A 12,894-nucleotide genomic window follows, 5' to 3' on the forward strand; every position below is an offset into this window, starting at 1 on the left:
TATGATTCATTGGCAAAAAATAAATGACAAGTATGTCTAAAATATTTTATCCTTGCGTATTGTTAAAAAATATTTTAAGTAAACTAAAAGATTTCAGGAGTGGTGAAGTACATCAGTGTTTAGCCAGAATCTTGAATTCTTCTGGTGTGTTACACACCCCCTACACCAGCTAAGGAGTCTACTTTTGCATTGTAATATTTACATGTATGTCACTTACGGTGCCGTTTCAGTTGAATTGATATAAACAGAAGTCGTGGGAAATTTTCCTTCTTTAATCTGCCGAAGTTTGTTGAGCGCGCAAGAAATCTATAATGTTACGTCCCCCTCCCCATTACTTGCATAAAAAATGTCTCCAAATACCTTATTAATTACCCAAATACCGTCAATTAAGGGTTAAGTTACCTATAATCACAATTCCTTACAAATAATGACATTAAGTGTTCCCACATTCATTTAAAAGTTAAGAAACCACGAGAATGAGTCCTTTTTTATTCTAAACAAGTTGTCGATTAGATCTACCGAATTCCATGTTATTATGCCTGACTTCAAGATACTGGTTAATAACATTCACTTCACCTAAGATAGTAAGCGGAAGGTGGTTTCCGTCCCTAATCTCTACCGCTGAATGCCCCCCCCCCCATGATACACATTACATAAACCATCCGTAACTGTTAAATAAAAAGTGATGAAATGAAGCTTTGATTGGTGTTTTATCATTAAAGTAAAGCAAGCACAAATTAACAAGAAAATACAGCAGAGGCTGTATTTTCTTAATAATTAGTGCTTTACTAACGTCTGTTTCAGTTCAATCACATCCTTAATTATTTCTCATAAATACGCGCCAACCTGCTGTATAACTGCTTTATGCCGCCACCTTAATAAATTAAGCAATCAATTTTTTAAAAGAGTTGTGCAGACCTTCGACAAAGTAGCTTTTTTTTTGAAATCAAATAAGACATCAAGAATTTGTTTAATTTATTAGTAGTAGTAACTTCTACTTTTTTCTCAAACTGAAATTGATTGGAAAATGCTTTGTCTTTCCACTGGTTGAGGGTGTTCATTCATCGAGTCAATGCACCTTTTTTTTCCATTTCAACCCCCCAAAACCTGACGGAAAGCTCTAAAAGTTACCAGATTTTTAAAAATTAACATATCACTAAAAATGTTTAGAATTTTTGTGCCAAATGCTAGTTTCTAACAATGGTATGAATTTTTGAAAATTGAATTACTCTAAAGTGTTCATTCACTTATCGAGTCTAAAAAGGAGTGCCTAAAAGAGGATAAATAAATGGATGAAGTTGAGTAACAAGAAAAAAGGCAAATTTGTTTCTTAAGTCAACGCGACAAAAAGCATATTATGCGGAACTGAAAAGTTACTCTACTAGCGCAAGTCATTTAATTTTGAATCTAAGTAACATTTAATGCCTTGGTTCAATGGAGTAGAAGCACTCAGATATTAACTGAAGTTACATGTTACTCAGACAAAATGGTTAGATTTTCTATCCTTCTAAAAAATGTACCTTTTATCTTCTCATCTGTTTAACTTTGTCCTTGATTGACACTTTTGGATTTAAATACGACAACTTACTTCTATCGCTTAAGATAGTCTATTTATGTTCATCCATTTAATGTGAATGAAAATATAGTGTGGCTCTCAAAGCTGGAGCTATGACCTTGATGATGACTACCCCTGTTTGGAGAGTTTATTGGAAAAATTACGTGTTATTAGTGCGGATTTGATTTGGGACACTTGCGAAAAAACTACTGCAAAAGTAACCCAACTTAACTCTGAGCCTTCACTATTTCTCTAAATCGAAGTAAAAAAATATCAAGGACATAGCTCAACTTTTTAGAGCCACACTATAAACACTACACTGTTTAAACGTGCCGAAACTTTTATTATCAATGAATGAACAACATGTTTGGATAACGAATAGAAAAGTAACAAAAGAATTCAACCACTTGAGGAAAGTAAGTTGCCAATTAGCTAAGATTGTAATGAAGAATCGAATTGTACGTCAAAATCTAACAGATGTAAAACACGGAAAAACAAACCAATCTAGTTGTTTTCCTCGAGTGAATGTCTTCACGGAAATTTAACATATTTTCTAAGTGAAATTGTTTTTCTTTGCCGACTTTTCCGTCATTTGAATAATCTCAACTGATTTCTTAGTTGCAATAAAAATTTTCAGCAAAGATACGTGTCCCTAAAAATGGTAATTTTGTAACGAATCGTGTTAAAAATTAGTTATTTAATCGCTTTAATTTGAGACATTAATAATTCCAACTTAAACCCGTATCTGGCGAAGTGGGGAGTCTCGCAACACAGAACAATTGGAGTTTTACATTCAAACTTTTTGTAGGGTTTATCTATGTTGCTTTATATGTATAGGCTTGTCATCTACGGTAGTGTTTTAGTTGAATTCATATAAATCAATAAATTTTGCGTACTTTAATTTGCTAAACTATGTGGAGTGCAAAAAAGGCATGTTGGAATTACATTCAATCCACATTACCAAATACGTTACAAAAACCAGCTCAACAGTGAAACTTAAAGAGCAGATTTTAAGGTCTGATATCACTGAATTGCAACTATGCAGTATCATCAATCGGGATTCATATTTATGAATAGTACCTAGAGACAATTAAGCACGAAAAAGAAGAAATTAAAAAAAAAAAAAAAAAATACTGAAAATATCTTTTCTGGGACAAACGAAAACAAAGTATTTATTTATGGATGCATGTAAACAATCCTAAAAAACCATGCTCTTTCAAGTTTTCATAATTCTTTTCGCCTTAAGAAAAGAATAAAGTAAACTTTAATTTTATTTAGAAGTTAATCTTAACAAGGTAAATTTACAATAGTAATAAAATCAATGCCGTTTATTTTTTTTTCCAACAACTAAAAAGTGAATTTTTAAGTAAATTTTACTCAAATAATTCCTTGTATGCAGTATGTATTTTTACTTAATTTTCCTGAAAACAAAAAGAACGAAAAAGAAAAGACCTTTAAATTTAGCACAAATTTATGAGATGAAATAATCACTTGACGCGGATCAATTGCGACACAAGATAAATAGCAAAATTACCTTATAAAAGAACTTCTTTGTTATAAGAAATAACTACACGTTGAACATAATTATCTTAATATATTCACTTCACATTTCAAGCGACCCGGTTTTACAAAGAGCACTCAAACACTCAAATATAACCTTTGCAGTGATTAAATTTTCAACCTCGGTTTTCACCGCTAGCGGCCTCTACGTACTAAACGGCAAGGTTACGCGTTGAGAGAAGTTAAAATGCATGCAAATTCGGCTGGATTTCATTGAAAATATAATTTTTTTGCTGATCTGATGAAATGTGTGATTCCTCTGCTAAACGGATAATTTAAATAATTACAGAGCTAGTTTGCACAAATAACTTTTGCAACACATCGTTTCTTTAAAAGATAGAAGATTTATAGAATTTTACTTATATTTGCGCTGCTTACATTTATATTTATCTTTTGGAGCGTTTGTTCACGTTTCTGGTAAAGACTACAAACTATGCATCTAACTTTACCATTACAATTATATAGATACTACTTGGCAGATACACAGAAAATATTTAAAACACTAAGAGAGAGGGTATAGTGTGGATCTGATAAGTTGAGCTATGACCTTGAAATATGTTACCTCTTTTGGGGGTAATAGAGATGGAGAGTTGTCTATGAGTTCAGTTGGGTTACTCATAAACAGAGTAGAAGTTTTGTAAAAGTATTCCTATTGAATTCCGTACCAATAACGCTTCCATTTTTCGCCGATCTCCCTTAATAAGGTAAACATTGTCAAGGTCAAAAATCAATTTAAGAAAACCGCACTATGCATCTGAGGTTAGGGTGGAAATCGAAACATTATCAGCTATACTGAGCCATTTTTTCCAGCGCACGCATCCACTTGGCTGTTGCGGCTAAAATTTTGTTATTCTTTTTGACATACAGTACACAAATTTCATTCCTTCTTCCTTTCTATTGTAACCCAGATGATCGACCTGTTATGAACGTTAAAGGTTTGTCTGGTCAAACATGAGGAGCTCATACAGTAGCAATAGCATTAGAACATGCACCAGGGTTATTTTTGCTTGACGCAGGAGCGATTTTGACCACTATAGTTTGGTTAGAGGAACGGTCCAGCTTTCAGCCAAGTGCGTTACTTGCTTACTTAGTTGAGCAAGTAACTTAACTTCACCATGGTGTGGCGAGAAAGTCGGCAAAGACAAAAACTCTTACTTGACCACTACTTTCTCTATTTTCGATGTTGAAAAAAAAATATATATATATATATATATATGTATGTATGTATGTATATGTATATATCTTTTTAAAATTATTACAGGCATTTTTCCGTGCTTCACTCTAAGTACAACACATCAGCACGGATACCACAAGTCGGAACGAAAGCTACATCTGAAAGGGATGGAAATAACACCCAGGGAATTGAACTCACGACTTCACTTACTGCTCGCAGGCAGCTATCAGAGTTGTCGTTTCTCAACGCTCGACCACAGAGTCCCCTTCTTCTCGTGTCACTAAGAAGTTTTACCTTTCGTGTGAATTAGCACGTACTCTAGTGTTTATGTCAACTCTATGGATTGCCAAGAGACCTTCAGCTTTGAGTGAGCTCTGAACCATTAGGATATGATCGGAAGAAAGCGATATTGACGGGACAATCATATCTTGAATCGAAGAAAAAAAGGAAAATATATCAGGGAAGGTTTAGACAATGTGCAGCTACAACTATTTCCACCTTCATCATTTTTCAAAGCCTGCATGAACACATCGTGGTATTAATGCTACAAGTAGGTAGATACAATTAAGTTTTTCATACTGTATTGATGAAATATCACCATGTTTTCTTTCGAACAAAAAATTTCAACAAAAGTGAAGCATTCTTCCTAATGTGCAATAACCTTCTTGTATTACAGAGCCGACGATATGCAAGTGTATGCGTGCATGTGTATCTATGTTTCTGAGCAATTAAAATGTCATGCTTTAAATTCTGAGAAGTTTTTCTCGAATGAAAAGAAAAAGGTAAGAAAGGGATTGAATTTGCACAATTTACTTCAGTTATGAGATTTAGCTCTTCGCCACACACACATGCATACGATTGCACGCTTCCGTAAGTCATCTCAATTTTCCAAATGTCTCCTAGTCTGTCCTTATCTATGTCTGGTTTAAAATTTTTGCCAAATCCATCAGTCGCGGTAATTAGCTCCTTTAATACATTTCCAAATAACAAGCTTTTAAGCTAGCATTTAATTTTTGCTTTAATACCGGCATACAGAACATAACAATAAAAAAATTAATAGATATAAGTAATTATTTCAAAATAAGGATAACGTTTACGGTTCTGCGTTAATTTTTAGGAGGTTTAAAAGGAAAAAAGTGAACGAACCTAGTGAATAAACACCCTCTAACCAGGAAACAGAGGACAGACAAAGCATTTTCTTTTTGTTTTCTTTTCTACGTTTAGTGTTTAAATCTGTTCAATTAGTAGTGTTCATTCACTAGTCGGTTTTTATCCTAAATCACTTTTAAAAGAATATTTTAAAAGAGAATTAAATTGGTTAGTTTGGGTTTAGATTGTCTAATGTTTTAAATTGTCAAATAATTTACATTTTGATAATCACATATAAAAAAAGTAGGTTGAAATGATTGAACATTAATTTTATCTAATATATTGTCATGTTGTCTATTTCAACAATAGCTGTTCATTCGAGCGATTCCTTTCCCTGTAAACACGTGGGGCCACCACATCATTTATCTGATTTATTTAACACGCACGAGACAATCGTAGTACATAGAGTTTCATAAAAGTTTGGGTTACTTAGATATTGTACCATCCAAGTGCTCTTCGAATCAAATTTCGTTGTAAATTTCGAAATTTTTGGACTAAAAGAAAATGTAACTTCCTATTCCTACTCTAGACAAGTTACTTTTATGTTAACTGAAAAGAATTGAATGTTACGACAAAAACTTAACAGACATGCAATGTTAAAGAGTGAGGAAAAGATTAAATGCTGGAAATCAAAAGGTAAACAAGTAGTTAGGAAGTATTCGAGCGTTGTTTCCTTGCATTAATTATGATTTTATGCAGCACATTTTCACGTGTCGTTCACACACAGCTATTCGTTCCTTTTCAAATCCTAAGCTAATTGCTTTAAGACAAAATATGTTTTTTTTAAAGCAATGTTGCTGCATTTCATCCATTACCTAGCGGTAGCTGGACAGTTGAACCGTTTATTTCAAAAACCAGTCAAGCGACAAACTCTAAAATTTCGAAAAAGGATTTTTACCGTCGTATTAAATATTTTCTATAAGGATTACTATGTTTTAAACTGAAAGAGAAACACATTTAGGTATATTTCTTTCAATACACAGTTGTTATCATCACTGAATAATTTAATATGGTGATATAGATGTTTTCCTAAAATTTGCAATTTTGTCATTTGATTGGTTTTTAAATAAAAAATTCAATTGAGAAAATTAATTTTTTCAAAAGTAATGAAGCATATTAGTCATTATGAATTTATATAAATGTTTTCTCTCCCATTTTATAAGGCATTGTGCAGCAATAAAATCTAGCTGCGTAATTTTGGAGGAAAAAAAACTTTTTCCCTTAAACACTATTCTAAATATTTTTATTTATTATTGTTCTGGAACATTTCTGTATTGGAATAAAATCAATCAGTTAAAAAAATAATTATGATAAATTTGACTATGTTCAGACGGAAATTAATTTTAATGCAGAAAAAAAAAATCGTCTCTTATAGTTTTATACACATATACATGATTTACAAACTCCCATTCAAGTGTGCACAGATAATCAGATTTTTCCTTGAAGTAGAAAAAATATTATCCATGAAAAACATGTATTCTATTCCAGTCAAGGGAGAGTTGCCTCTGAAGATCAAAGCATATAATAATACAAGCAATTTATAAAAATGTATGTTAATGTAATGCAATATTTCGTTGCAAGTTGCAAATGAAATATAATTTTTGCTATTATAAAATTATAAATTTATTTTTATTAACAATTTAAATATTAATTGAGACCTACTAATATTCGGCGCAGTATTTATTTATTTAATACTAGTGAACCCACACGGCTTTGCCCGTAATAGAAAAATTAAAAGTGGTTCACCTGTATATTTACAAATAATGTATGCTGAATTTTCTCGCCAATTGGCTTGTACCTATGTTATGGTTCCACGTTATGATAATTTCGTATCTCGCCAATTGGCTTGTGCCCATGTTACGGTTCCACGTTATGATAATTTCGTAATTTACTCGTCCATCTTATGATAACTTTGTTCTTAAAATTAGAATAGAAAAAGAACCACATCGAATTTTCGAAAAATCGCTTCGGGGTGCACACCCCCATACTACAAACTAAATTTGTGCCAAATTTCACGAAAATCGGCCGAACGGTCTAGGTGCTATGCGCGTCACAGAAACCCTGACAGAGAGAGATCCTGACAGACAGAGAGAAATCCGGACAGAGAGACTTTCAGCTTTATTATTAGTAAAGATAAATTTTATTTTTATTTTAAATGTTTTGCACATCTAGTCAAGTGCATGCGGGGCAAAGTGAAATAGTTAATTTATTTACTTATTCAATCGTTTAAAAGTCACTTACGCATTCATTTATTAATTAATTCATTTAATGATTCTCTTAGTTATTCGTTCATTCACTTATTTTCTTACTCGTTCACTATTTTATTCACTCATTTATTGTTTCGGTATCCATTTATTAATTCATTCATGCTTTTAGTAACTCATTCATTTTATAAAAAATATGTTTAATTGATCAAATAGGAAATATTTCATGAGAAAAATATTTTGTTTTTCAATTTGGCCCACAGAGAAAAAAAAATTAACAGTTTCTCCTTTTTTTTTTGAAGGTACACATTTTCTACCAACAATGTAAAGTAATGCTTCAATGCAAGTTTTATAATAAAATACATCGTTTCTTAATATACTGTAATTTTCAAAAACAAAATTCCAATTTGTTCATTCTGAAAATGGTAAGCTATCTTCACTATTTGACTTTTCACCACACTCACTCAACACGATTTCATTTTTATCCAAAAGTCTTGAACATTAAATGAAAGCAATGTTATTATTATCCAAACATCTCTGAGTTGAGTAATGATATCATCAAATTTTAGAAGATAGTAGTAGTTTTGCATTCCTAATTGATCATATAGACACATGTATCAAATCGATTTGCACAAATTCTAATACAGCAATTTTCACAAATCTTTACATACATGTTGTTAACGTCGCCAATTTATTATGTTTTTGCATAAAAATCTATTTCTGTTCTGCCAAGTTTGTGATCAAAAGAGTTAAATTACGGATGGTGTCAACGAGAGAGGGGAGCATGAGTAACTCTTTTTTCCAGCCAAGCATTGGACAGTTCAGAAATGAGCATTTAGGTCCACGGAATGTATTGAAAATAGTATTATTTTTCGTTTAAACTTATTTATGGTTCGGAAGAACAATGTTTAATCGTCCGCGTGAACCGAAAACGTTAAACACGGATAATCAGGAGCTTAGTGTGTGCATATATAGTTCCGTCAACTGGGACTACTTAGGTGGGATGTGGGACATCTTTGCCGGTTTTCCAAAACTATGATATTTGGCTCTCTTCCAAAATCAGCTAATGTGCGGTAGTGTTTTCACATGCAAAAAGAAACTCTTCCGCACCTAGTATTAGCTGGTTTCGGAACTTAGTAGAGAGCGCGAAATATCACGGTTTTCGAATGCCGGTAAAGATGTCTCTCTTGACAAAGTCGTTCCCGGTTAACGGTACATTATATTTTAGACCAATCATAAACATATAAGATTAAGTATGATTCCATTAGCTCATAAGAAAATAAAATATGAATTCGAGACAAATTATTTGCACATAAATTCCACTAGTGAAAGTAACAAACTTAAACTAAAAATCATATTCCGTAGTTGAAAACATACCAGCTGAAGGAGGTTCGCTTGTTTTGTCCATCCTCAAAAAGTAAAATCCACGTCATTGCTGGCATTGGCATCCTCTGTTATCATTTACAGTTAATGAAGGTATTACCAATAAAAAAAGAAAACAAAGCCCAGCCCTCAGTTTGATGAGCGGTTCCCGCTGCGTCTTACTTTCTGCAGCTAGTCGATACGCATTCTTTCACCCGCTGCCGATAACCATTAAAAGTGTTTACGAAATCTTCATGCTACCATGATTGGTCGCCGAAGGGCTCCACGAATTAGATGCCCCCCGATTCGGTGATGTCGCCATCTGAAACGCAAGAAAAACGCAACACGTGAGTGGCTGCTCTGCCTCGGGCAGAACAGGTAAATCATTAATAGGGCAAGGAATCCTTGCAGTTTGAAGGTCACCCCCTTCAGGACTGGCTTCCTTTCGCTTTTTCGCTACGTAAGCTCTTCACAGGAAGAGAAATAATAACCGCCGTGGGACAAGGGGATTAATAGCAGTTAATCTCTTTTAAGACAAAAGATAAATACAGATCATTTAATCTGTTTACGTGATTTGAATACAGCTAAACATTCTGTTGGAGTTGGGGCATAACAAGAGTATGTGCACACACACACAGGAGTGTGTGTATATATATATATATATATATATATATATATATATATATATATATATATATATATATATATATATAGGGTGGTCCTTATTTTTGAAGTTGCAGATATTTTACGCGACGCTCCCTCAATTTGTTCCATTATACAAATAATTGATCCCAGCAAAATTTTAAGTCAATCCATGAATATTAACACGTGCCCCTAGGGCCCCCTTTTTTGAGTTTCGAAGAAAAAATTGCGGATTTTCTCATTTTTATGTAAAAATAATTCTAACGTTTTATATTTAAAGTAATTTTGAACCTCAACAGGGGCTGCTACTTCCAGACCGACCATTCTCTCACCTTCATTCTGCAAAATTTAACATGTTACAGAGGGTACATATACACCAATTGCCTTGGGTCAAGCGTAACGCTCTTCTGCGCTTGTTCCACCCAAGTAGCAGGGGAACGTTTCTTCCCACCAAGATGGACACAAGGGGTTCTATAGGCCATTAATGAATGGCCTAGACCATTAATGAATGATCTTTGACAGCAACAAATTGCCTCCTCCAGGCTTTGGGGGTGTTGATTTACAAAATTCCCTGTGTATGTAATAGGTGTGACAAATAGAGTCGCAAGGTTTCAATGCTATAAATATAAGTAATTGCAATTATATTTTAATTCGCTGTTCTTTAGTTATAAACATACCTAAATGCTTATACAATTTTTAATTTTAAAAATATAAATTTCGAAAAATCCTCGATTACTCCTAACATAAAAATATACTGTATTTTCCATAGCTAAAATATAAATTTAAAAAAATATCCAGATCAGAACAATGTAGAAATCTATACTTTAAATTAATTTTCTTCTACTTCAGTACATAGTCCTTTATTATCATCGAATTCTTGCGATTCGCAAGAATGAGAATCCGAAATGGATATCTATCCTAAACTGTTGAACTTTTGTTTTCTACAGCTAGTCTACCTCAATGCAAAAAAGCTTGACAACTATTGATATCTGCTCGCCTTTCATCACTATTAGACAAATGCCATATTAGAGATAAAGGTGTTGTTCAATTATTTACAGCCTATATAGATGCAGTAAATTTGAATCCAAATGACCTAGTGATCAATGGTACATTCCTTAAGAGAGCAAAAGAAAATCTTCGAGAGGTAAAATTAAATTTTATGAATTTAAATTTAGATTTTGTAGTTATTCACTGGGATACAAAGGTACATCCAGATGTAACTGGAAAAAGAACGCCGACAGGATTACCGTGATAGCTTCAAGTCCTAATATTGAACAGCTACACGGAATTCCTTAGATATTTCTTCAGTTGCTTATGATATCTTATATGATAGCTCTTTATTACTAACTGTTCTAGCTATAGTGTTTGATACAACGACTTGCAATACCAATGAATTGTGCATGCAATTTTTTATAGCAAAAACTGAACGGTGATATATTACATTAGGACTGCCATCATCATGCACTTGAAATCATACTGCAGAGTGTGTCCTTAAAGAAGTTCTTGCTTTTCTTAGTTCTAGATCAGATATTCAATTATTTAAGCGCTTCAAAATTTTGTGAAAAAACTCCATCATTTAGAACTTATAACATTTCAATCAAGTACACATACCACTTAAATTCTAAAAGCCGAAGTTGGTGACATTATTTATTGTTCGTAAAAAGCGGAATTGAGAAAGATTACAGGTAATTCTCATAACTTGTAATAATATTTCCTGGTGAATTTCCTCCTACAGGGATATGTTTTCGGCAACCTGAAGCTTATCCCTGAGCCACATAGGTGGCAAAAGGATTTTATTTTAAAAAATTTTATGTTTAGGAAACAATTTAAATTGACCTTACATGAAAAGAAAACCCTTCAATGCTGTTTTACAAAGCTGTTTTACAATTATATGCTGTATGAAGATATGGTTTTTCGCAGCAACCCAATCGAGGCTCCTTTGAATAATATAATATGTCTGAAAAGCTAGCAGCGTTCAAAATGACGACAAACATGCAGCAGGATTGGAAATTTTATAAATCACTTATGGTATTTAGGGGATAAACTAGTAGCTTTGTCCGTATTGGATGAAGGAATTAAATTTGAAGATAGGAAAAGACTAGTCCAAAAAATGCTTTTGATAAGAAAGACGTGTCTGATGACTGTTTAACAAATTTCAGATATCTGTAGATGATTTGGAATACTTTCATGGTAAAGATCTTCCTCTTCATAGAATCAATTACGAGTCAATAAAACTGTTTGATAAGTTACAAATACTAAAAGATTCTTTTCTATTTGATCTTGATTCACGGCAAAATGGAGGAAACTCTTTAAAGGGAAGAAAGATCGTTAAAATACTGAAAATTGTGAATGATACAACTGAAAGAGGAGCACAATATATGAATCGAAGAATTTCGCAACTAATTTACCGAATATGAGTCACAAAAACAATTTATTTTACAGACCGTCCAAGACTATCGGAAAAAATACACACTATCAAGATACATTGAGAAAAGCGTACGATTAAGGAAAGTTTCTAAAGCATTATTTCATTCTTATTCAACGTAAAATCTTTAGCTGATATAAAATAATTATAAAGATTAATTTTAGTGCTACCTCACTGTAAAAATAATTTGCAAACCTAGGAGAACCGATGCACTGAGTCTAAAGTAAAAACTCGAAAATTTGTGAGAAAATTATCAAAAGTGTTAAAGTTCAACGGCCTAGGGGCACGTGTTATTATTGACCGATCGAGTTCAAATTTTGCACACGTTACTTTTTATTATAGTGTCACAAAACTAGGGGGCGTCACTTGTTGAATTCCGAAAAAAAAATTTTCCCATATAAATAAGGACCACCCTAATATATATTATATGTGTATATATGGTGTTCCATAGATAAATGTTGGTACTGCAAACTTGCAGGAGATGTAGGGGCTTGAAGGATGATTCGGAATCATATAGCATTGCAGAGTCGGAACTGGACCCTTTTAATGAGATGGTAAGACTGCGTTAGGAGGATTTCGAAAGCACAATGTTCTAATTTGCACTTGAAAGAACATTTTCTTTAACTTGAAAGAACATTTTCTTCAAAGTAAAATGTTCTAAAGCATATTGCTTTAGAACATTTTACTTTAAAAGATAAAACCATCGTCTTTAAAGCACAATATTTTCAAAACTGCTGACACACGTTTTTAACAGTGAGGAATTATTTTTTCAATTCAGAAAAAACTTCAGTTTAAGACGCTAAACATTAGTCGATGCATTAAA

The 12,894-nt window shown here is 32.9% G+C and overlaps 1 protein-coding gene across 2 annotated transcripts in view; it reads right to left on the reverse strand.

The window, feature by feature from the left end:
• LOC129219416 (long-chain-fatty-acid--CoA ligase 4-like) overlaps window positions 1-12,894 on the reverse strand; it is a 101,838-nt gene that overhangs the window by 44,594 nt on the left and 44,350 nt on the right. The window contains exon 1 of one of the 2 annotated variants that reach the window (XM_054853806.1): window positions 9,020-9,200. The exons of the other annotated variant lie outside the window; for it this stretch is intronic. Within the exon in view, the coding sequence (XP_054709781.1) occupies window positions 9,020-9,050 (31 nt within the window). The 5' untranslated portion in view covers window positions 9,051-9,200. Of the gene's footprint in view, window positions 1-9,019; window positions 9,201-12,894 lie in introns of those variants that run through there. 2 annotated transcript variants of the gene reach the window in all.

The sequence above is a fragment of the Uloborus diversus genome, chromosome 3 (genome assembly GCF_026930045.1).
Source record: "Uloborus diversus isolate 005 chromosome 3, Udiv.v.3.1, whole genome shotgun sequence".
In the NCBI taxonomy this organism is placed as follows: Eukaryota; Metazoa; Arthropoda; class Arachnida; order Araneae; family Uloboridae; genus Uloborus; species Uloborus diversus.